Genomic DNA, 22,519 nt, shown 5'->3' on the forward strand with positions numbered 1-22,519 from the left:
TGAAAGAGGTGGAAAAGTGCCCTGCTCAAAAAGGTGTTTAGATGTCCCTAGGCAGGGGAGGTAGGAGAGAAGGGGGAAAGCAGAAGCTTGGAATATTGGGGGTGAAAATCCTGTTTTACTGTGCTTGGGGTTCACCGTGTCGGGATTTGTAGCTCTTGAAAAAAAGAGAGGTAGGTTTTCTGTTTCCATCCCAGAAAAACCCCGCTGATGGAGGAAAGCTCTTTAGAAATGAAGTTTATAAATTACTTGTGGATGACTTTGGGCTGGTAATTAGCAGGAGTGACCTAATTTCTAAGAGTGGTGCTGCAAACCTGTTCCCGAGCGGTTGTCCGGGTGCGTGTCCAAGCCCTGAGCGTGCAGCCTTGTCCAGTCCTGGCCTCCTCTTGAAGGAGGAGTGGAGGCTTGCAGAGTAACTCAGGCTGGAGGTTCCCCTGGGCTGGGGGTCTCCAGCTGGACCCCACTTCCAGCAGGACTGATGCCATAGTTGTGACAGGCAGGTCAGGCCACCCCGGGGATGGGGATCCTCCACCTCTTGCACAGGGAAGGGCCGTTCCCTGGGTCAGCCTGGGCTTTCTCCAGGAGTGTATGGAAGCACCAGGCACAGATTAAGGCCACATCATTGTTTACACACCCCCAAGACACCACATTTTGCAGAGGCAGTGATTAAAACTCTATGCAACCTTGAGTGCTCTTGCTCCCTTATCCCTCCAGCGTGTCCTGGAGTACCCCAATGTCTAGACATGCTTGTCTAGAGCCTGAAATGTTTGCAGGATGCCTTGTGAGAAGAGCCCAAAGAGCTCGACTGTCTTATCTCAGAAGGCAGGAGCCAAAGAGGGACATTGCTCCTGCTGCAAATGCGTCAGCCAGGGCCGTGCTCTCTTCCCACCCGTCCCCAGCCCCGCAGCCCGTGCTCAGTGCTCAGCGTTAAACCATCCCCGGGAGCGAGACGTTGCTGGAAATCGCTGCTCCCGGGGGAAGAGCTCTGGAGATGTCCGGCATTTCAGGCTCCACATGCAAACGCGTTCCAAGCGGCAGCCGTGCAGACACCCCGCCTGCAAGTGCAGCGGGAAGCAGTGCAATTCGAGGGGGGAGGGAGGAGGAAAAAGGCTCTTGCGCTCCTCGGCTATGTAGGTCACGGCTGGGGGCAGGCTGGGAAGCTCACCCGCCGTGGAAAGCCGCCGAGGTTTTTGCCTGGCTGCGGTCCAGCCGCTTTCCCGGCACGGAGAGGATGCTGTGCCTGCCGGCTGCAGGCATCCTGCTGCCTTCCCGCTGCTCCGACCGCCGGGGCAGCCTCCGGGGCTGCAGCACCGAGACAGACACCCGGGAGAGAAGGAAAAATCTGGTTAAATTCAAGAGAAACCTGGACGGGCTAGCCACCCCTTTTCAGCCCCAGCCTTGAGGTGCGTGAGGACGGGCTCGAGTCCAGCCCTAAGGGCTGACAGAGACCCGTGGGGCACCGTGCAGATTTACCCCGTTCTGATCCCTCGCCCCCCTGAGGACACCGGGATGCAGCAAAAGCAAAAATCCAAGGGGCCGAATTCGCGGCTTCGCTCCACAGGGCTCATTCAGGGTGTGTCTGCCCAGGCAGGGCAGGATGCAAAACCAATCTGGATTTTAACTGGGGTTTTTTAACGATCACTTGCTCCTTCTTAAGCAGGCTGGGAGAGGATCCAGCTGGTCTGTGCACAGCAGTGTGCTAATCCTGCCCCGTGCCGTGCCAGCTCCGGAGGAGGTGGCAGGCACAGGTACCACGAGCACCGATGGGGTTTTGCTGCCGCCCTCAGCAAGGGCAAAACGAACCTATAATTGGGTTGCAGTTGCTCCAGAAAACACTCATTTGGGAATTAGAGACGGGAGAGAGCTATTGCACTGAGCCATTCACCTCCCAGCCCCTGCACATTGGTGGTGATCAAAACACTGGAGAGAACGTGGGAGCGTGGGAAAAATCAAGTAAAATCAGAAGGATCTTGCAAAGCTCCACAATAAATAGCTCCAAAATCTGGCATTTTGGAGGTGTCTCTTTTTCCAAGTGTTTGAGTCACAGTCTCTGGAGCTCAGTGTGGCAGGGCCTGAGTGAAACTAGGCTGAGATCCTCCAAACACCCATTTTTGGCACTGAGAATAATCCATCTACTTAAGTTTAAAGCACCTCTTTAAGTCCTCCAGGATCCAAAGCCATAGGAGCACAGAGCAAGGAATGTCCAAAGGCAAAGTGGCCTGCCCCAAACCTTACCTTTCCCCTCAAGGAGCCCCCAAAGCAGCACGTGTTAGTTAATAGAAGTGTTTGGTGTGAAACAGCTGCTTCCTGGAAAAGGGTTTTTCTGTTATTTCCACAGCATTGTGACGCACTCAGGAATTCTGCCACAGCTGGATATATTGCCCTTCTTTGCCTGCATTTCTATATGTGCAATGCCCATGTTATGTGCACCAAGTACAGTGGGATTCCTTAAGGTCTTTTCCCTAAAATCTGGGTGTGGCCACGGCAATCCATCTTCCTTCCGCTTTTCTGTTTCTCTGGATTTCCCTTCTCCTCCACCCAGCATCCCCACCACCATCCCATGCCCTTCCCCATCCCTGTGCCACGGGGAGGTCACAGGGTGTACCACTCCCCTCCTCCCCAGGACACCCCTCTTTTGGCCCTGTTTGCTCTCCAAGCAATCCCAGGAGTTATCACCTTGCCTTGCCTCCACCTTTCTACAGTTAAAAGCAATTTAAGGCAAAACAACCATTCTGGATGACACAGTTTTAGGGGTTACCTGCTACAAAGTCCCACCAGCCCCCAGCCCTGGTTTTGCCCTTGCTGGTGTTCAGCACCAGCCCATCACCACGAGGCCTCAAGCTCAGCACTGCCCCTGCAGACCCTTCTCTGTACCTGGCACATCCAAACGGATTTTGGACGAGCCCAAAGCTCAGCATTCAGGAAAAATGGGACATCCTGAAATTACAGGTGGTGAGTCCACCTTACAAACACCCCGTTGCCAGTGTGGAATCCGAGTCAAACTCAGATTTCAGTTTTATGGTGTTTTCAACCCCAAACCAGAACTTTAAAAAAAAATTCACAATTAGCTCAGAGCTAAAACTACAGCTCTGAACCAAAACATCTGAACCCAAGCCCCGAACCCAGACAAGATCTAAAGTTCTCCCATGTTCTTTATTTTGAAAAATAAACATAGGCCAAATTTGGACCCAGAGCTTGTTTCTCATAAAGGGCTGGACATGGTTGGTAGGAGGTTCCCTTTCCAGTGTCAGCATCATGCAGTGGCCTGAAGGACCCATCGTCAGGTACTCAGTGCAGGACCAAGCATTTGACATATTTCCCCCTCCTAAGACACGTGCACTACTGGTGGGTTACAAATTCCCCCTGCATCTCACTGGAGCACTATCCAAAATCTGACTGTGGGTTTAAATGCTATTTACTTTCATGCTCAAGGGGGATAATTTTGCTTTTTTTTCCCCCGTGGTCGCTGTTGTTTTGTGTTGTTTTTATCTCAGGAATAACTGATTTAGGAAGAACGATCCTGTTGTCTTTCTCAGGAGGGTGGACTTTCTCCTCCGAGCCGTATTAATTGATTTAATTTATCTTAAATTTGATTGCAGTGAGCACCCCTAATTAACCTGATTTTTTGCTGATAATCACTCACAATGGAATCAAATCACAAATCCGGGGATGGATTGACCGGCACACAGAAAGAAGCCGCCCTCCGTGCCTTAATTCAGCGAACGGGATATAATTTGATCCAGGTAGGAATTCATGGTCACATCCTTTTGTGTGCAGTGTCCAGCTTCATCCTGGAGCTCCAGCAGGGGCTCGAGCAGCACATCTGCACATGAGGTGCTCCTGGCTCATTCCTTTTCCCTCTGTTTTTCTCTGACACGCGTGCTGTCCTTAACCACATGGAATAGGTGCTGTCTTTCGTGAAGCAGGATCTTGTTCCTCTGGGAATTTATTGCTTAATGCAAGATTATGGTTAAAAGAATTAGGACAAAAAAACTAGCCCTGAGCACTGCTAAGTGAAGGTTGGGATTGGTGTCTCAAAGCCACGGCTGCAGAGGTAGTTTAGCAAAGAAAACCCACCCCATAAAGCTTCAGAAGAGCGTGGCTGGACCGAGCTGGGAAGCCCAGCACGTCACCACCAGGTCAGCCTTTTGTATAGATACAGGTGAGGCAGGTGCTTCACCTGCCCAGACACCAAAGGTTTGTTCCCAGTTCAGTCTTCAAGGTCTCCAAGATCAAGGCCTCCTGTGGTGGCCTCCAAGATGGAGACTGGGCATGTCCTTCCAAACCCCCCTGAAGAAGTGTTTCTCAATTAACACCACCAAAACGAGCTGCTTTTTTTAAACCACTGGGCACTGATATGACTGACTGTGCATCCTGGAAGAAGTAGCTGAAAACACTGAATTTTAGGCAGGTGGAGGCCTTGAACTTTGCCTTGCTTTGCATAGCACTAGAGGGCACAACAGCCCAAAGGAAAACCCGAGATTCCTGGGAAAAAGCGTTTTCCTGGAGCCCTCAATCCGGTGTGCCCCGAGACCAGGTCAGCAGCTGGGTTTGTTGCCCTTGAGGTGGCTTTTTACTGTACCTGACCCAGAAGATAAATGACTTCTCTATGTCTTATATTTACTGTGGCTTTCTTAGAATCCCAGAATCCCAGACTGGTTTGGGTTGGAAGGGACCTTGAAGCTCATCTCATCCCACCCCCTGCCATGGGCAGGGATACCTTCCACTAGCCCAGGTTGCTCCAACCTGGCCTTGGACACTTCCTGTTATAGGGTCGAGAAAACTAAAAGACCTTCTGGTATATTCCTATTTTCCTATAAGGATCCCTGTTTGCTGACCTGCTTTAGGCCTTCCTCCAAAGTCAGCTGTACAGGCATTCGCTTGCCTGGAATAATCCCGGAGTGGGAAGTGACCAAAGAAATGGCCAGGGAGCCAAAAATAGAAAAAGGACTGGAGTCCCAGCTCCTCTGGTAGGATGGGAGAAGGAAGAGAGGCAGGAGAGAAGGAAGGAAGGAGGAAGGAAGGAAGGAAGGAAGGAAAACGAAACAATACAGGAAAGATGATTAAAAATAGGAGGACAGAGACACACCCATCTAGCAAAAACATACCAAAAAGAGGAAATATTGACTGGTCTTCACATCTGTTGGGGGCTGAGATCTGCCCTCTGCCTGAAGGAGCTCCTGGGTAGGCAGGTGTCACCCTTTGCCCCTCACAGGGCCACCCAGCATCGATGGCCCTGCTCTGTCCCTGCTGTGGGGCTGTCTCTGCCATCTCCTCTGCCCAGTCCTCTCCCTCTGAAATCCCTGGCACGGTCACAGAAAGTGCTGCCCCACTCCTGGGAGCAGGAAAGGGGGGTGTGTCGGGGTGCACCATGTCTCCATGCCCACCTCCAGGTCCTCCCCACGCCTTGTGCCAGGCACTGCTTCCTCTCCACTCTCCCAGCTGCTGGCACAAATGTCTCTCTTCAAGGGCACTGAGCAGCTCCAGCACAACCTGCTGCCAACAGTGCCCAGGGCTCACTGGTTGGCCCCCTGCACTCCCATTTCTCTCCCAGATTTTCCCCTGCATGCCCACCTTTCCCTCTCTGTTGGCTCTTTCTGAGGTCCTGATGCCTTCTGGTTTTGGAAAGTCCTTCTGCTTTCAAACACAGCCCTTCTGGTACCTTCTTTTTGGTCTGTAGAGTAGGAAGCTCTCCATCAGTCACCGAAATAAGAGGTGATTTAATTGTTAATAAATGTTCATGATTGCATGAAGAATCATGACAAGTTATAAATGCTGCAGGTGCTCTGTTACACAGTCCACAACTAACACAACAGCCCACAGAGATTCCTCTCCCAGAGCCAGGGAGAAATTTCCCAAGCAATTATCTGACCGTCTCCATCTTGGACACCCGAAGTAGCAACTGAGTTGAATGTTCCTTAGCAAAACTCAGTACAAACCACACCCTCCCCCAGTAGCCTGACTGGGTTATCCAGGTACAGATTTGGCAGTGGGACAACCATTCCACACCACGTTACCTCCGAGGAGTCTGGGAAGAGCTGCTCCTTGAAGGCAAGGAGGGTGCCTGCCTCCAGCGTGTCCTAAGTGTCATTCCCTGAGAAGGGATCCATGTTTAAAAATCTGTCTCTAAATATATCTAATCTACATCTTTCCTTTCTCTCCATGGCAGGAAAATGGGCAGAGGAAATACGGAGGACCCCCACCGGGCTGGGATGGGCCTCCCCCGGAGAGGGGCTGCGAGATCTTCATCGGGAAACTGCCCCGAGACCTCTTTGAAGATGAACTTATCCCACTCTGCGAGAAAGTGAGACTTCCTGGAGGGTGGAGGCGTTGCAGGGGCTGGTGCTGGTCAGAGCTGCCTTTCAGGGCTGAACCAGAGATGATTTCAAGGCCAGGTTGGACGGGGCTTGGAGCAACCTGGGCTAGTGGAAGGTGTCCCTGCCCATGGCAGGGGGGTGGGATGAGATGAGCTTTAAGGTCCCTTCCAGCCCAAACCAGTCTGGGATTCTGTGATGATTTGGCCCAGATGACTGGGGGAGCTCTGATCTTTAAACACCTCCCACCTTGCCAAAAAACTTCTTTCTTTCTGGTTCGCAGATTGGCAAAATCTATGAAATGAGAATGATGATGGACTTCAATGGCAACAACAGGGGCTATGCCTTTGTGACCTTCTCCAATAAACAGGAGGCGAAGAACGCAATAAAGACCCTCAATAATTATGAAATTAGGTAAGCCTGGCAAACGCCTTCACATCAGCTTTAAACCACAGACAGCTGTTGTGGTGTGTAAGGTATATTTTTCCTCACAGCCCCAGAGCAAGGTTATTACCTGAGCTTTGAGAGGAGATCTACTCTTGTCTCCCTGTGCAGTTGCTGCTTTCTGCCCTGGTACAAAGGACTCTTCAGAGTCGACACCTTTTGCAGGGAATTTCTTACAAAACAACAACAACAGAAACATCCATCAGGAGACTGGGAAAAAAATATTTTGCTTTGGATCAAATTAACTTTCCCCCAGGCATTGCTGTTTGTTTCACGTTCCCCTCCGGGCTGTTTGTTGTTGATTTATTCCTATTCACAGCCTCTCTTGTGACAGATACCATGGATATGTTCTGGAAGACAGAGCAGTTGCAAAAAATGCTGAAATAGGATGGAAACCAATTGGCAGAACAGTGACATTTCCTAATAGATAGGAACAGAAAAAGCCCTCATGTTTGTGACTAAAAATTGGGAACAAAACACCCAGAAATCAACAACATATGGGCCCATCAATATGTTTTCTTTTGATTTCAACCACACTTACTGTTTTTTTCCAGTTCAAAGTGGGATGAGTAGATGACTCTGCTTAAAAGCCTTTTGAGATAAACCATTCTGGCAACTTTATGGCTTTCATTTTTGTTTTTAATAAAAAAAGATGGGTTGTGAACTGCTTTACTAGCAACCCTAAGGATGAGCAGATCGCAAGGCACAGAGAGGGCTTGGAAATGTGATTTGTATCAGAGGCTGGAAGGTCTTAGGGATCAGGCTTCATCCACCTCCACCTCCTCCACTTCCTTCCCTTGTTCCAAAGACTCCTGTAAATAAGTTTTTGGCTTCTCAAGACACGTAAGAGACACTTTGACCATGAAGAGATGAACAAAGTGCTTGTAAGGAAGTTTTTACTTCGGGATCTGCACAACAGTTGCCATCAGTGAGTCCCCAAATGGTGTCTCTCAGTGACAAGGGATTTTCTTTCTCCAAAACCTCAGTTGTGAGGCCCAGTCGTGAGTGGGAAGCCACAAGTCACTGATGGATGCAACAGATCTTGGCTCATACTGGGTGGCAACACAAGGGTCAGTGCTGTGACCCCTGGGTGTGGGCACAGCTGCTGTTTTTGCAAAGAGCAAAAAGGAGAATGCCCTCAAATCCTTCATTTCAACTGTGCTACCTGACTCTGATGTCAGATTTAGCAGAACGGCAGCCTCTGAGCAAGACCACTCGAGTATCTGAAACAACACCCGGCTCAGGAGCAGGAGGCCTCGTGTTTTGGGACAAGAGAGAGGGTTTGTTTTAACCTTCCCCTCTCTCTGCCCCCCACAAACCAGCAGTGTCGTTTGTGCTCAGGAACGGGCGGCTCCTGGGGGTCTGTGCCAGCGTGGACAACTGCCGCCTGTTCGTGGGGGGGATCCCCAAGACCAAGAAGAGGGAGGAGATTCTGGCGGAGATGAAGAAGGTGACGGATGGCGTGGTGGACGTCATCGTGTACCCCAGCGCCGCCGACAAGACCAAGAACAGGGGCTTTGCCTTCGTGGAGTACGAAAGCCACCGGGCAGCAGCCATGGCCAGGAGGAAACTGCTCCCAGGTCAGCACAGAGGGAAGGGTTTGGCTCAGGGTGGGAGATTCACTGCAGCTCCTGGGCGAGCACCACGCTGATTATCCACGCTGGGCACTCAGGAGCTGGAGTTTGTTAAAACACAGCTGGGTGGATTTTGGCTGCGTGTATCCAGACAGCTCTGCTGGAGGGTGTGCTTTGACCTGTGGTTATATTTGGGTTATACATAAAATACAGCCTCTGTCATGGCCTCTTTGAGGGAATCACTCAGGAAAGCATCCGAGAACGGATTCAGTCTTGAGAAAGTATTGAGGATGCTCCAGAAAACAGATTAGTTTCCACGTGGGAAGAAAACTTTGAATGAGGAATTGCTTTAAACAATGTTGAGAATAAGTCTATGAAATTTAGTGCTGGGGGACAGTCAAAGCCAACTGTGAAGCAGAGAGGGGTTTAGCAGGTGTAAGATGAAGAAGTCACTTAACATTCAGTGCATTTACAGGAGTTTCACCACTTTCCTCTTGCTTTCTTATGTTCAACAGCTTCTGCACTGCTTTGTTGAACCCAGCTCACTTGCTGGGGAAAGCATCCAAAAAACCTTCTGGTCTGAGACTTGTTCATAACCCACCAGCCTTCTTTCACCTGTTCTATCTGACAGCCCATGAAACATCCTGCCTAATTTAAATCCTTTTTACTTACTGTGAAGAAAAAAAAAAAGAGCATGATTTGAGCACTGAATCCTCTTGGATATTGTGGGATATCTCACACTATTCTTCCTTTTATTCCATGTTTTCTGCATCACTTCAGCAGAACTCCCTGACTGTGGGAGCACACTCAGCTGGTCTGTGCTTCAGCACCACTCTCCCATGGTTTCTCCATGGAGAAGGAAGGCAGGAGCAGGCAGAGCCACAGCTGCCAACCAGCCTTGAGGGAACAGAGCACTTGAAATCCTGAGCAAAGGCAGCGAGACAGATGGAAGGGGCACACGTGAACAGACATGTGCAATTTCCAATTTGGGGACATCTCAGCAAACAGCTTTTGGGAATTTCAAAGGCCTGAGCAGGAGCCAGACATCTTCTGATGTTTCAAACATACGGCAGAAGTTCCAGGCCAGAGCTGAATGTGTGTCCAGCAGATGCATTGGATGGATGAGAGGTGGAATATCCTTATCAAGGCCCTTCCTTTAGTCTGAACCTCGCTGCTCTTTGGAGGAGCTCTGTAGAAGAGACAGAGATGCTCAAAAATGGAGCTTAAAAAAAATGAAAACCTTGTCCTGTCTCCTGGCTAGGACAAGAGGGTGGAAGTTTAGCAAGAGGCTGGTGCAGGGCCAAGCTCAGCTCCTTGCTGCAAATCAGCCGGGTCGTTATTCCCACTGTTGAGCTGGAAATAGCAGCTCAGAAAGGGGCACATAACCACGAGCACCCATCTCTCTGTTTCTGCTCACCAGTGGCTCAAATCAGACTGTGCAGGGCTGAAAGCTGAACATCAGCTCGGCCTCACTGCACAAACCCCGGCTCATTCGTGAGGGATTCAGAGGGAGCAGCATCCTTCCATTTAGTTTGATCATTTACACTTCCAATACAGAAAAACGAGTCTCCAAATCCTACCCTCAGCCTCTGATTTTGTAGCTCCCACCCTACCTTAGATGGATTATCCAAGCAGAAGTGCAATGTGGGATGCCTTTTTAGATCTGGCAAGGAACGTTTTGCAGGATTTTCTTTTTCCCCTCTGTTGCAAATGATTGGTTTAGGCCATTTAAATAATCACCAGCAGAGTATCGACAAAAGCTGATTTAACATAAATTTGCAAAGGCAGACAAAGTTTTATGGCAATGTTGACTCTGTTACTTACTAAATAGATAAAACACACAAAGGAAAACCAGATTAAAGCAATCTAGAATGATTTATGTGGGAGGCAAAAGGGTAAGGAGGGAAACAGTAAGGGAGTGAACCCCCTTGCCAAACTCAGTCTGGACTGGATCGATGGTTTGGACCTAAATGATTTATCAATTGTAACAATACCTAATTCAACTCAACAACAGCACTTCTTAATGTATTGACTAATTTAACATGAATAAAACGGTTCAATTGAATTCTGCCTAAGTGCAACATAACCATATATCCAACTTGACCATTAATTTAATTATAAAATCCAAAATGGCAACATTTGTAATACACACGCACGCAGAGATAAAGTGCAGATAAAGGTATGTACCCGTGGAAAATTCCCCTAGAATCCAGGGAAATGCTCGTGTCAGATGCCTTTGCACGTCCTCAGGGGGCGGAGGGTTGAGTTCAGCCCCTCGTTGCCACCTGGGGAAGGCGGGAGGTGAAGAAACCATCGCTCCCCGAGCTCCCTGAGCCTTGCCCAGGGTGCTGCTCCTCACTGCCATTCCCACAGCTCTGGGACAAGTCCCTCTCGGTCACATGTTAAACGTCACTAATTGCCTAAGCAGCTACTTAAGGGATTAGGTGGCTCAGTGCAGACGATTATGGACCTCAGTGTGATAAGGACAGACATCACCACCTTTAACCACCTCTTTGTTTGCTCTTTGTGTTCTCTGCCCCTCAGCAGCTCATCCACAGCTTAGAGAGCCCTGGGGCTCACCCTCCACACCCACACCCTGGTTTATGCCTCATTATTTTTTGTGTCCCTCCTTTCTTCTGCTGCAGCTTCACCCAGTGGGGCCCAAAGGAATTCAAACACACACAGAGACATCCCTGCTTTTGCTGTTTCATTTCATCCAGCCAGGGCTTCAGGATCCCTTTTTGTGTTATCTAAGGAATGAAGCTTTTGCAGCCAAAAGGGATTCTTATACAGTTCTCTTTGAGGGAGCGCTCCAGGGAATGTGGAATTTAGTGAATGATGCCATATTTCCATTTCTTTCAATTCTGGACGCTGTATTTCTGCAGGCACCTGAACTATTGGTGGGAGCAGGCTCCGAGTGTGACCATCTGCTTTCGGAAATGAGTTAATGAACCAGCAGTGCTTGGAGCTAGAAAGGCTTTTCTGGTTGTGTTTGGAGAATTTGGCCTGCTCTGCTGCTCACACTGCACACGAAACAGTGTCTGAGCAGAAGTGAGAGGAACCAGAGCCTGTCTGACACACTGACCATGCCAATCCCTTTAAAGGAAGGATCCAGCTCTGGGGACACCCCATCGCCGTGGACTGGGCAGAGCCAGAGGTGGAGGTGGATGAAGACACCATGTCATCAGTAAAAATCCTCTATGTGAGGAACCTCATGCTCTCCACCACTGAAGAGACCATAGAAAAGGAGTTCAACAGCATCAAACCAGGTAGGAGCCCCCTGATGCTGCAGCTCCTAAATAAATGCCGCTTCTGCAAGTGGAAATATTTCTCTGGTCATAAAATGCCAAAGGAGGAGATAAAAATAGCTGTTTCTCTGCTGTAAAATGTTCCTGTGTAATGCCACAAAAATGGTCATTAGGCTGAAGGCTCCCACCCAACTTGCACACCATGTCATCCCATTAAGGGCAGCTTATTTTCCAGCTAACGACACTGCTAACCTTTTTTGGGGGATTGGCAACTGGAAGAGGTCCAAAATGCTGCATGGGGATGCCTGTGTCATAAAAATGATTTGGAATCATTTCAGTTTTGTTTTTTTTTAAAAAAAAGAGAGAGCTGGTGAAGCAGCTGGGTGATTTCAGCATTCTTCTATGGCAAGGAATGATAAAAATAGCGTGATTTAATACAAATCCTTTTTATCTAATCTATCTAAATTCTGAACTCTGTAATTTTCATACATCCCCCCCCCCTCCTCCTGTAAATTTGTGAATAATCAGCATTTATCTTTTAACAGAATATTCCTTTGTGGTGTATGTTACATGCACTTAGGGTGAGGCTTTTTCAAAAAGCAAGTAGATTTGTTGGGGATAAAAATCCTGCTGCCTTTCAAAGGAGATTTTACTTCTGAGCAGCTCCAGCTTTAGGAAATTCCACCCAAAACCAACAAAGTAAAAATAACCCATTTCTGCAGCTCTCCAAGCCACACAGCCCATTAGGCATTAGGAACTTTTGCTTGGCAATGTGAATCTCCTTTCATCTCATTCCTATTAACTTCCTTCTATTAATTTTTTAAAATACACTACAGAGCTTCATTTTTCCTTCACCAACTTTTCATGTCTGCTCTCTACATGCCTTTTACTGTACTAGGCTGCAATGCAAAGCTCCTTACGAGGTTTTCTTGTGTCCTTCCAACATTTCTGCCTCATACTTTTAGCCACCATCAAGCTGTTGGAGACCCCATTTTACCCCTGAGTTAAATTTATGTCATCACCCTCTCTTAACTGTTTCCTTCTTTTATTTACCCAGTTTTGCTGCTGAGCACTGAACAGTTCACACTCCCCAGAAACACATTTATGCCCCTTTGACACTTTGGTAACAGTCATCTGCTCTGCTCCTGAGGCAAGTTTTTCAGTACAACAACAGAAGTTCTGTATAATTTTTCATTTTCACTTCGTCATTTCAGTGCTCGTGTTGGAATTTTTTTTTTAATTATTTTTTTTTTCAATGGACAGTTTTAATTTTGGTGGATAAAGCGGGTACATTAGATCAGCAAAATTTCAGCTTTGGGGAGAGCAAATGCAGTTTTTAGTGGGATCAAAAAAGGCAGCAAGGATGTGAAATGATTCCCTCCCCTGCTTTGGTTCTCTGCCTCGTTCACTGAGCCACATTTCAGCACCACTTACCTGAAGTTACATTTGATCCAGGGTGTTAAGGAGCTGCTTTGACATTACCAAGTCATCCAATAAAAGATGATACAAAGCAGTTATGATCCAGAGGTCCCCATGACAAAGCAATTCCCACATCTATGGCTCCACAGACACTGCTTATGCATCTTAAACTGTTTTTTACTACAAGTATCACCCCTTAAATCTGTCCCAAATTCGGTGCTTGGTGACTTCTATAGAGATACACATCTCACTGAAGAGCCCTGCCCTTGCTCCCTGGGGATTCCGGCAAAATTCCTCATCCCTGCTGAAGTTTCCAGCAGGCAGCTCGTGCTCTCCCGGTGTTCTGAAGGGGGCAGTGCTCCCCCTCTGACATTCCATGGATGTTCTCTCCAAGGGGAGAGAACACTGCTTTGCCCCGGCTGAGGCAGAAGCAGGGAAGAGCAAACTTTTCAGGCTCAGAGAGGATCCGTGTCATGGAACACTCCCAGGGAGGCAGAAGGGGGATTTTCAAAACACAGCGAGTTCATTAAAGCCTCGACTCGTAAACAAGGCACCAGCATGTAACTCCCATAGCTTCAGGCTTGGAAAAATCACCTTCTGTCCCAGAAGGACACAAAGTGCTGCTTACCATTCCGGTGCTGCTCAGGTTATGGGCTGGGACAGGCTCCATTTATCCCACTGGAGTTCCTAATGGCTCCCCCTGAACACCAGAGAAATTTATTTCCTCCTGCATTTATCTAGGCAAGTGTTTTTGTGGCAGTATGACATTTCCCTGTGCCCCTGTTCGGCTTTAAAAGGTAAGAAGCCAAGGGGAGAGTTGTTGAGCATCCCTGAGCCGAGTTTCCAAAGGATATGTTTGGGGGTGGTGCTTTTGGAGGCTGGGCTGGCTGATGATGTGCTCCCCAAGCTGCAGGAGCAGGGAAGATGAACAGTTAAAGAGAGGGCAGATGTCTAAAGGTCGTGGCCATGGGGAAGAGGACTGGTGGGGTTATTTTGGAGACAAACCTCTCAGTGCTGAGCATCTTGTTACCGACAAGTTCCCAGCAGAGGAGCTGACAAGGGAAAGGGAAAGCTCTAGAGGGGTAACACAGAAGAGGACAAGAAGCCATTTACATCTGAATTATTTTGGGTGATCACACAGGTGTAAGAAGGACTCAGGCTGGAGGCACCAGGGTGGGGGGTCTCCAGCCCAAGCTCGCTCCCAGAAGGGCCAACACCTCATCTGGAGAGGCTGACTGGGGCCATGTCCAGGCCATCTGGGGCATCCAGGGAATCCCCACTGACACGGGAAAGGCTATTTCTTAGCAAGAGACCTGCTGTCCCTTCAGTCCCAGCCTGTCCCTGTGCCTGGGGCTGCTCTGTCCCAGGCAGGACTGGCTGTTCCTTCTTGCTGAACATCCTGAGTTGATGAGTAAGAGAAAAGCCTCCTTGTCTTATGGCAGGAGCATCAGCTTCCCTGAAGCTGCCTCCAAGCACCATGCAGGAAGGAAACCATGGAGATGGGATCACATGGTGATGTTTCTCATAGCTGGTGCATGCCCTGCTCAGCCAGTTTAGTGGTCTGTCACAGAAGGGAGACACGGGACCAAAGGTAGTGCCCAACAGAGCACTTTGGACAGGAGAAAACCACTCCAGTTTAAAGGGAAACTGGTGTCTGCTCCCAAAACCTTCTAGGGTGTCTTGAAATACTATAACAATTCTATATTTACTTTCCTATGCCATATACCTCCTAAGAGGTATCCTCTTGTTCTTGTTCTTTTACCCTTTGCTCTCCCAGGGCTCATAACCTGACACAGCTGCTCTTTCAGACCTGTATTCTCCAATTAAAACCCATTTCCTACTAATATTTCAACGTTTTCTACAGGTGCGGTGGAGAGAGTAAAGAAAATTAGAGACTACGCCTTTGTGCACTTCAATAAGAGAGAACACGCTGTGGAAGCTATGAAAGCATTGAATGGGAAGGTAAATACTAATTCCTGGAGCTTGGGTACATTATATTACACACACTGAAACAAAGCCTCCTGCTTTATCAGCTACAAAAACCTCCTGGAGGTGTCATCTCTGTTTTCTCTTTGCAGGCTGCTTTTATACTCCTGAATCTGTTTTCCTGCAGCTCTGATGTACACAAACTATTCATTTTAGCTGCCTGTATTCGTTCTAAATGTTTGCCCAGCTCAGACTCTAGTTCACTGCTCAGAAAAATGTGGGGTGGGGGGGGAAGCAGAGGAAGCTGCAAGAAGAACTAGCAAAAGAGGGGGTTTGGTCTCCTTGTTCCACGTCTGCCAACAAAAACACTCGCAGGGCAGCGTGTGAATGGCAAACTGGGACAGACAAGGTCAGCCCAGAACATCTGCTCCCAGTTCAGATGCGGGTTTGAAGGGGGGGTGCCGGATTTAGTCCCTGTTGTGCCACCTGTAACTCCCGGCGCTGCAGTGCCAGGGCTGCTCCCAAGGAGGTGTTAACCCTGCTCCTATTCTTAGTGCTACTGCTGTTCCCCGCAGGAGCACATGGAATCTCGCTGGCTTAGCAGCTCCTTGGCAGGGAAGTGAAGCCTTTGGAAGGCTGTGCAGATTCAGTTAAGGGGGCGGGGATGGGCGCTCTCAACACCTTAAGCCTTCACACCAAGCCGGTACTGCCTTCTATCTGTGGGAGGGGGATCTGGGGGGCTTCTGGGGCTGGTTTGCTTCATTTTCTCATCCCATTAGCAAACCCCCTCCCTAGGCAGGATAATCCGTGTGCGCTTTGGAGACTCACCCTCCCGCCGTGCTCTCTCCCCGCCGGGAAGGTGCTGGACGGGTCCCCCATCGAGGTGACTTTGGCCAAGCCGGTGGACAAGGACAGCTACGTGAGATACACGCGTGGCACGGGCGGCAGGGGCCCCGTGCTGCCAGGGGAGTACACCTACACCTTTGGGCACGTGTACGACCCCGCCGCCGCCTACCTGGGCGCCCCGGTGTTCTACGCGCCCCAGGCCTACGCCGCCATCCCCAACCTCCACTTCCCCGCCACCAAGGGGCTCAGCAACAGGAGCATCATCCGGCCCCCCTCCATCCGAGGTAACGCCTGCCACACAACACTCAGCTCCTGCAAAATAGCTCCTCCTCCGTGTGTGTCGTTGGGCACCGCCCTGGCTCCTGGACCCCTTTCCCAAAGGGATGGAAAACGCGGGGTTTGGGCTCTGTCCTTCCCAGTTTTCCAGCGGGCCCAAGCTGAAAGAAATCACCATTTTCCTGGAGTAAGCCTGAAAGAGCTTCCAGATTGCCCTCGGGCCAGTGTAAATAAACCACAAATCCTGGTTTTGCCCCAGCAGGGAAGATCAAAAAAAAGCAATTTTCCTTTCCCCCCTTCAGAGCCAGACCCCACAGCCAGCCACCAGCACAGCTCAGCACTGTGTTTCCTCTTTGCTTTGAAGGTCACAGGGAAAGTTCTACCAGCCCTGGTGTTTTCTGACCCCAAGCCATGGAGCTTCCCAAGGAGGTCACCGTGCCCCTGATACAGGGTAGGGGGTCAGCACTGAAATCAAGAAAGCCATTAATAATGTGCTCTGGGAGATGGAGCCCTGTTTTGGGGGGTCATCAACCTTATAATAACCAGGGTATTTCTGAAAACTACTGGGTCACTGCACCTGGGACCAAATCAAATCCCCCCACTCAGCTACCCCCAAATTAAATATTGGTGGAGACATAATTTGATAAGTGCACAAGTAAGTTTGGGGCTAGCAAAAATAAATAAGTAAATAAATAAATAACTTTGCTCATTTGATCCTCCTTCCAAAGATTATGCCTTGTGTCCCCAAGTCCCACGGCAGTCTGGGAGTCTGTGTGGCACCTCAACAGGGCTAACAAGGACCACCATGGCCAGTTTTTCTCCCTTCACAAGGAAGGGGACACAGCCAGGAACACGCCTTGCACCTCATGTTTTTCCTGCACAGGTGAAAGCAGCTTCAATGAAGTTTGCGCTGGGAAAGGTGCAGATGTGATAACCCACCATCCCTCTCTCACCTTATGTTCTCCCCAGACCCCCAAGCAGGGTTCCCTGAGGAAAAACGGAAGTGTAATGGGTGAAAACAAAAAGGGATTTTCATTGATATAAGGGTGAAATTGTATAAACTCTGAATTCTTCCAGAAGGTGAAATTACGCTGGTGGGTAACAAAAGTTACCAGCTGTCCCCTCTCCACATTTCAACTACAAATGTGGGTTGAAAGGCATCATGAAATCAAAACTGGCTAGAGAAGATGGGAAATGGGTCAGAAAGAAGCAGGTCTCCCCAAAAAAGCCTCCCCTCTCCAAGCATAGGAGCCCAAAAAGAAAGGGTGTCGGTGTTGAGCCGGGGTTATCCCGCAGAGGGGCCTCCTGCCCATCTTCCCCCCCCCCCAGCAAGCAGGGCTAACTTTTCCATTTCAGCAAGGATCAGGGTCGTTTTTCCCGTGATTTGATTCAGTTTAATGCCTTCTTACATTCCTAGAAATTTACATGAATGTACCTGTAGGGGCTGCGGGAGTTAGAGGACTGGGAGGTCGCGGCTACCTGGCGTACACGGGCCTGGGCCGAGGATACCAGCTCAAAGAAAAGAGGGGAGAGGACAAACTCTACGACCTCCTGCCAGGGATGGAGCTCACGCCGATGAACCACGTCACACTAAAGCCTCAAGGGATCAAACTCGCTCCTCAGGTACCGAAAATAGCATCAATATCCCGGCCAACCCTCCTCTTTGCCCAAAGTGCTTCGGGAAAACAGGCCCCTTATGGGATCTGCACTGGGGATTGCTAATTAAATCCCTTCTTGCACCTCCAAAAACCTTAAAAAAATTAATGATGCTGGTTGTGCCTTGTAATATCCACCCACCTCGCTGTAGAACAGCGTCCACTCACAGACCCCTAGAATTGTCTGGGTTGGAGGAGACCTTTAAGATCACCATTGGCCACAGAGGAGAGTTGGCATAAACACCCATGGGGGTCAGGTGAAATCCAGTTGTGGTTGTTCCTCAGTGAAAGCACCGAGGGTAAAGAAATTCCCACCCAAAAAGGGTTTGATACATGAGATGCACCCCCTGGGGCTTCACCGAGGGGTGAATGCACATGTAGGGAAAAATAATGTACATTTTCAAACTCTTTATGGGGAAGGAGGTGTTGACCACAACCCAGCCCAGTGCAGAAGCTCTGGTACCTCCAGGAGGTTTTTGATTTGGTTGTGCCTGTGGGCCTGGGATCCAGGTGGATGGATGAGGGCTGAGGAGAAATCCAGAACAAATTCCCTGAGTCTCTGAAAGTCTGGCTCTTACAGTAACTCCTTTCCCCTTACCTTCTCCAAAGCAACCTGAGAAACCAACTTCACCCTGAATTTTGAAGCTCATCTTTGCTTATTGACACTGAATTACCACAGCATCCAGTTTGCCACAGTCTGTGAAAACATCCTTTTATCCTCCTGGAAAACTGGATAGTGGGATTTTTTCTCTCCTACAAAATTCCACAGTGCCCTTACCCTATTATATCAGAACCACAGAACAACCTGGATTGGAAGGGACCTTAAAGCTCATCCAGTCCCAACCCCTCTGCCATGGGACACCTTCCACTGGAGGTGTGAGATCACCCGAGTGGTTCTGCAGTGCCTCAGGGCGGCTGAAATTCCCCTTTTCCTCTTCCCATCCTTGCCAGCCCGCCACTGCACTTGTTCCAGCACTGAGGACTTGCTCTGTGGGGCACATTTTTCCAGCAGCTGAGCTCCCTAATCCCCCCACTGGCTACTGTCTCACAACAGCAGGTCACAAACCCCTGCAGTTTGCTTCGTGGCAGCCTCGTTAATGGGGCAAGCTCATTAATACCTGTCAGCACAGACAGGCTCTCCCATCCTCTGCTGAGACCATTCCAACACCCCTTTGGAATGATTTGGTTCTCAGCTGGGATGCTCAGTGTTGGTACCTAGATCTGCCTTATTGAGGATTTAGGTGTTGATGTGACATTACAAACCCGCCACCCACACGAAGGTGCTGGGACAGCAGGGAACAAGTGTTGCCCCAGTCCAGAAATGTAATGAACTATTTATTCACACACCAGGTGCTGAACTTCAGTGGGGAGCTGTGATTGCAAAATTCAAAGCAGCACCAACGTTTACATTTTACATTTTCATTTTAAATAAAATGACGCGTAAGCTTTAAATAAGCAAGACTTTGGGGTGACTTAATTGTGGCCTTCCAGGACCTGAAGGGAGCCCACAAGAAAGGTGGAGAGAGGCTATTTACAGGGGTCTGGAGCAACAGGACACAGAGAATGGTTTCCCACTGCCAGAGGGCAGGGATAGATGGGATATTGGGAAGGAATCGTTCCCTGTGAGGGTGGGGAGGCCCTGGCACAGGTTACCCAGAGAAGCTGTGACTGCCTCTGGATCCCTGGAAGTGTCCCATGCCAGGTTGGACGGGGCTTGGAGCAACCTGGGCTAGTGGGAGGTGTCCCTGCCCATGGCAGGGGGTGGAATGGGATGAGCTTTAAGGTCCCTTCCAACCCCAAACCATTCTGTGATTCTGTGGGTAAAAAACCTGAAATCCAAAGCCAAAGCAGGAGTGTTTCTGGACAGCAATTCCCAATTACCATGGAATCAGCTGTGCTGGGACTGAGGGCAACGTGGTTCAGCATTTCCCTTTCAAACTAAAAGCAGGAGTCGCCTGCTGAAGCCTGTGTAATTAATTGGATGGAAACACAACCCTTTTTCTTTTTAAAAAGAAGGCTATTTGGACTTCTCATGCTCTGTAACCCACTAAGCCAGGGGGTCAACAGAGCAGTGAAGATGAATGCAACTCAAGGGTTTTTTTGATACTCTGAAGTAGGAGAGCAGATATGGAGTTTTTGAGGAGAATTCAAAGAAAACCGCTCTGAAACCAGAATAAAGCAGCTAATCAGCAAAAGGACAAAGGCATCCAATTTAACAGGGAATAACTTCAGGAATTAAACTGGTTTTTGAAGTAGAAAACATTTAGATTAATTTTACACTTGAAGGGGGCTGTAGTAACCTGTCTGCCATTTATTTTATATGTTTTGTAAGCTTTGAGGAAGCTGCCACGACTCCCTGAAAACCCCTTGGAGGGAAGGAAGGCAGCTGCCCAGTGCAGGGGCTGGGTGACAAGGCTTCTGTGCACCAATTAACCTGAGCAAAAACCTCTTTTCTTCCTCTAGATCTTAGAAGAAATCTGCCAGAAAAACAACTGGGGACAGCCTGTTTACCAGCTCCACTCTGCAATCGGCCAAGATCAAAGACAGCTCTTCCTGTACAAAATCACCATCCCTGCCCTTGCCAGCCAGAACCCCGCCATGTATGTAATTATTTGGGGTATTCTGAGGTTTGGGATTCATTTTTTAAATGGCATTTTATCTAAAATCTCTCCTCAAAGCACAATCACACAGGTCTCTATTCCTTTTTTTTTTTTAAATGTATTATGTATTAGGGAGAAAAACACCCACAACCTAAACCAGACTGATGTCTGCCATGCCTGGTGCTTTCTCTCTCTGGTGGTGCAAACATTATAGAAGGCCAGATATAATCAGGCAAAAGGGGACTTTTTAAGACAAAAATAAAGCATACCATAGCTCTTGTGGGGAAATGAAAGGAGCTTGAAGGAACATGCTGCTCTTTAGGCTCCAAATATGATTCTAAACATTTCTGACCTAAAACATTCTTTGCTGTGTATTGTAAAAAAAAACCAAAAACAAAAACAAACAAAACCACAACACCCCCAACTGTGTATTTTAAAGAAAAAACACAGCAGGTTTTTGTTTTGTTTTGTTTTCGACTGAGAAAAGCACAACAAACTCTGAGAGGATTCTGTGTCCAAAAGGAGAGCCAGGGTCAGTAACCTCAGCAGGGAAACGAGACCACTACAAGGAGAATGCTCCTGTTAGTGCAGCAGCAGCACAGGCAAACAAAGCTCCTGTTTGCTGTGTGGGATGATGGCAGCTACAGGCAGACCAAACCATCTCGCAGGAAAGCCCCAGGGAACACAAACCCAGCTAACACGTTGCTGTGCTCGCAGACATCCCTTCACGCCGCCCAAGCTCAGCGCCTACGTCGACGAGGCCAAAACCTACGCGGCAGAGTACACCCTGCAGAGCCTGGGGATCCCCGTGGAGGGGGCAGAGGTGCCTCCCACAGCACCAGCTTTTCCAGGTACGGGAAGGTCTGTACAGCAAAAGTCTCCTGGAATGTTATTTTTCTGGCTGCTTCTTTGCGGGTGTGGAGAGAGAACCTGGCTTAGCTGTGCTCCCCCACGTGCCTTGACTCGTGTTACTTGTGTGTGTGGCAGTTTTATCATAGAAACTCAGAGTGGTTTGGCTTGGGAGGTACCTAAAAGATCCTCTTGTTCCACCCCCTGCCATGGGCAGGGACACCTTCCACTAGCCCAGGTTGCTCCAAGCCCCGTCCAACCTGGCCTTGGACACTTCCAGGGATCCAGGGGCAGCCACAGCTTCTCTGGGCAACCTGTGCCAGTTTATTGCCTATAAAGCAATTTATCTCTAAACCAGGACTACCCAAATTACAGGGTACAAACCACAGAGTAGCTCAGGCTGGAGGCACTGGGGTGGCGGGGTCTCTGCTCCAACCCTGCCACAGATGCAGAAGGCTGTGTGGGGCTGTGTCCAGGAGAGCTGGGGCAGTGTCCAAGGATGGGGAACCCCACTACCCAGGGGCCCATCCCAGCTACATACCTCCTCTCCACTCCTTCCAGTTTGGGAATGCCTCCCTTTAACTGGGAGTCCCAGGCAAGGTGCAGGATCCAAAACCGGAGTGCCACATCTGGGATGAGTTCCCTCCCCGACCTGCTGGCTGGTGCCACCCAGGATGGAGTAGATCTTCCTCACTGCAAAGACACACAGTTGTTTGATTCATGGCCCATCCATCTCCCCCCCAGTGCCCCCAGCTCCCTTTGAACCAACACTTAGGATTTCACCCACCAAAGAAATGACGTGAAAGTTTGGATCCGATCCCAGCTCTCACACCCCCACTGGAAGGGGTTGGTTTTTTCCCCCAGTTTGGGAATTCATACTCAATAGCTCTTGCAACTGCTTCAAACAGCTTGGGAAGCCATGGAAAACCCAGGAATCCGGCTCACAGGCATTACATTTACCGTGCTCTCCAGCACGATGGTTATTCTGATGCAGTGGCAGCAGCACACGCCAAACTGCACATGAGGAATGCATTAGTCAGTACTACTGAGTTGTTTGGAGTGTCTCAAGGATGGATTTTTTAAAAAAATAAAAATCTATCCGGCTTCCTGCCACAGGAGTCCGCAAAAGCCACAGAAAAATCAATTTGTCTGGGTTTGCGCAGGGCTTCCGCAGCGTGGAAACCAAATGGGCTCTTTATTGAATCCAGTCCCCACTTACTGCCTCATTAGAATCTCTCCTTTTCTTTCACCCACCATTATTTATTTGTCTTGGAAACACAACAAGTTGACAAGCATTGAAGTTTCTGCTTGCAACACACGCACTGGTCCTTGATCAGGGCTTGCTGAAGGCCAGCTCAGCTCAGGCCATGC

The 22,519-nt window shown here is 49.1% G+C and overlaps 1 protein-coding gene across 4 annotated transcripts in view; it reads left to right on the forward strand.

Annotated features, from left to right (window-relative positions):
• Nucleotides 1-22,519, forward strand: part of A1CF (APOBEC1 complementation factor) — a 28,680-nt gene that overhangs the window by 2,797 nt on the left and 3,364 nt on the right. The window contains exons 2-11 of one of the 4 annotated variants that reach the window (XM_027665612.1): nt 3,597-3,740; nt 6,167-6,301; nt 6,595-6,725; nt 8,097-8,335; nt 11,434-11,598; nt 14,861-14,958; nt 15,782-16,052; nt 17,462-17,667; nt 20,163-20,299; nt 21,017-21,150. In XM_027665612.1, coding sequence (XP_027521413.1) covers nt 3,642-3,740; nt 6,167-6,301; nt 6,595-6,725; nt 8,097-8,335; nt 11,434-11,598; nt 14,861-14,958; nt 15,782-16,052; nt 17,462-17,667; nt 20,163-20,299; nt 21,017-21,150 — 1,615 coding nt within the window. In that variant the 5' untranslated portion in view covers nt 3,597-3,641. Of the gene's footprint in view, nt 1-3,596; nt 3,741-6,166; nt 6,302-6,594; nt 6,726-8,096; nt 8,336-11,433; nt 11,599-14,860; nt 14,959-15,781; nt 16,053-17,461; nt 17,668-20,162; nt 20,300-21,016; nt 21,161-22,519 lie in introns of all 4 variants that reach the window. The other 3 variants (XM_027665613.1, XM_027665615.1, XM_027665616.1) reach the window with 3 other exon arrangements.

Source organism: Corapipo altera, unplaced genomic scaffold (genome assembly GCF_003945725.1).
Source record: "Corapipo altera isolate COAL_440 unplaced genomic scaffold, ASM394572v1 161, whole genome shotgun sequence".
Taxonomy (NCBI): domain Eukaryota; kingdom Metazoa; phylum Chordata; class Aves; order Passeriformes; family Pipridae; genus Corapipo; species Corapipo altera.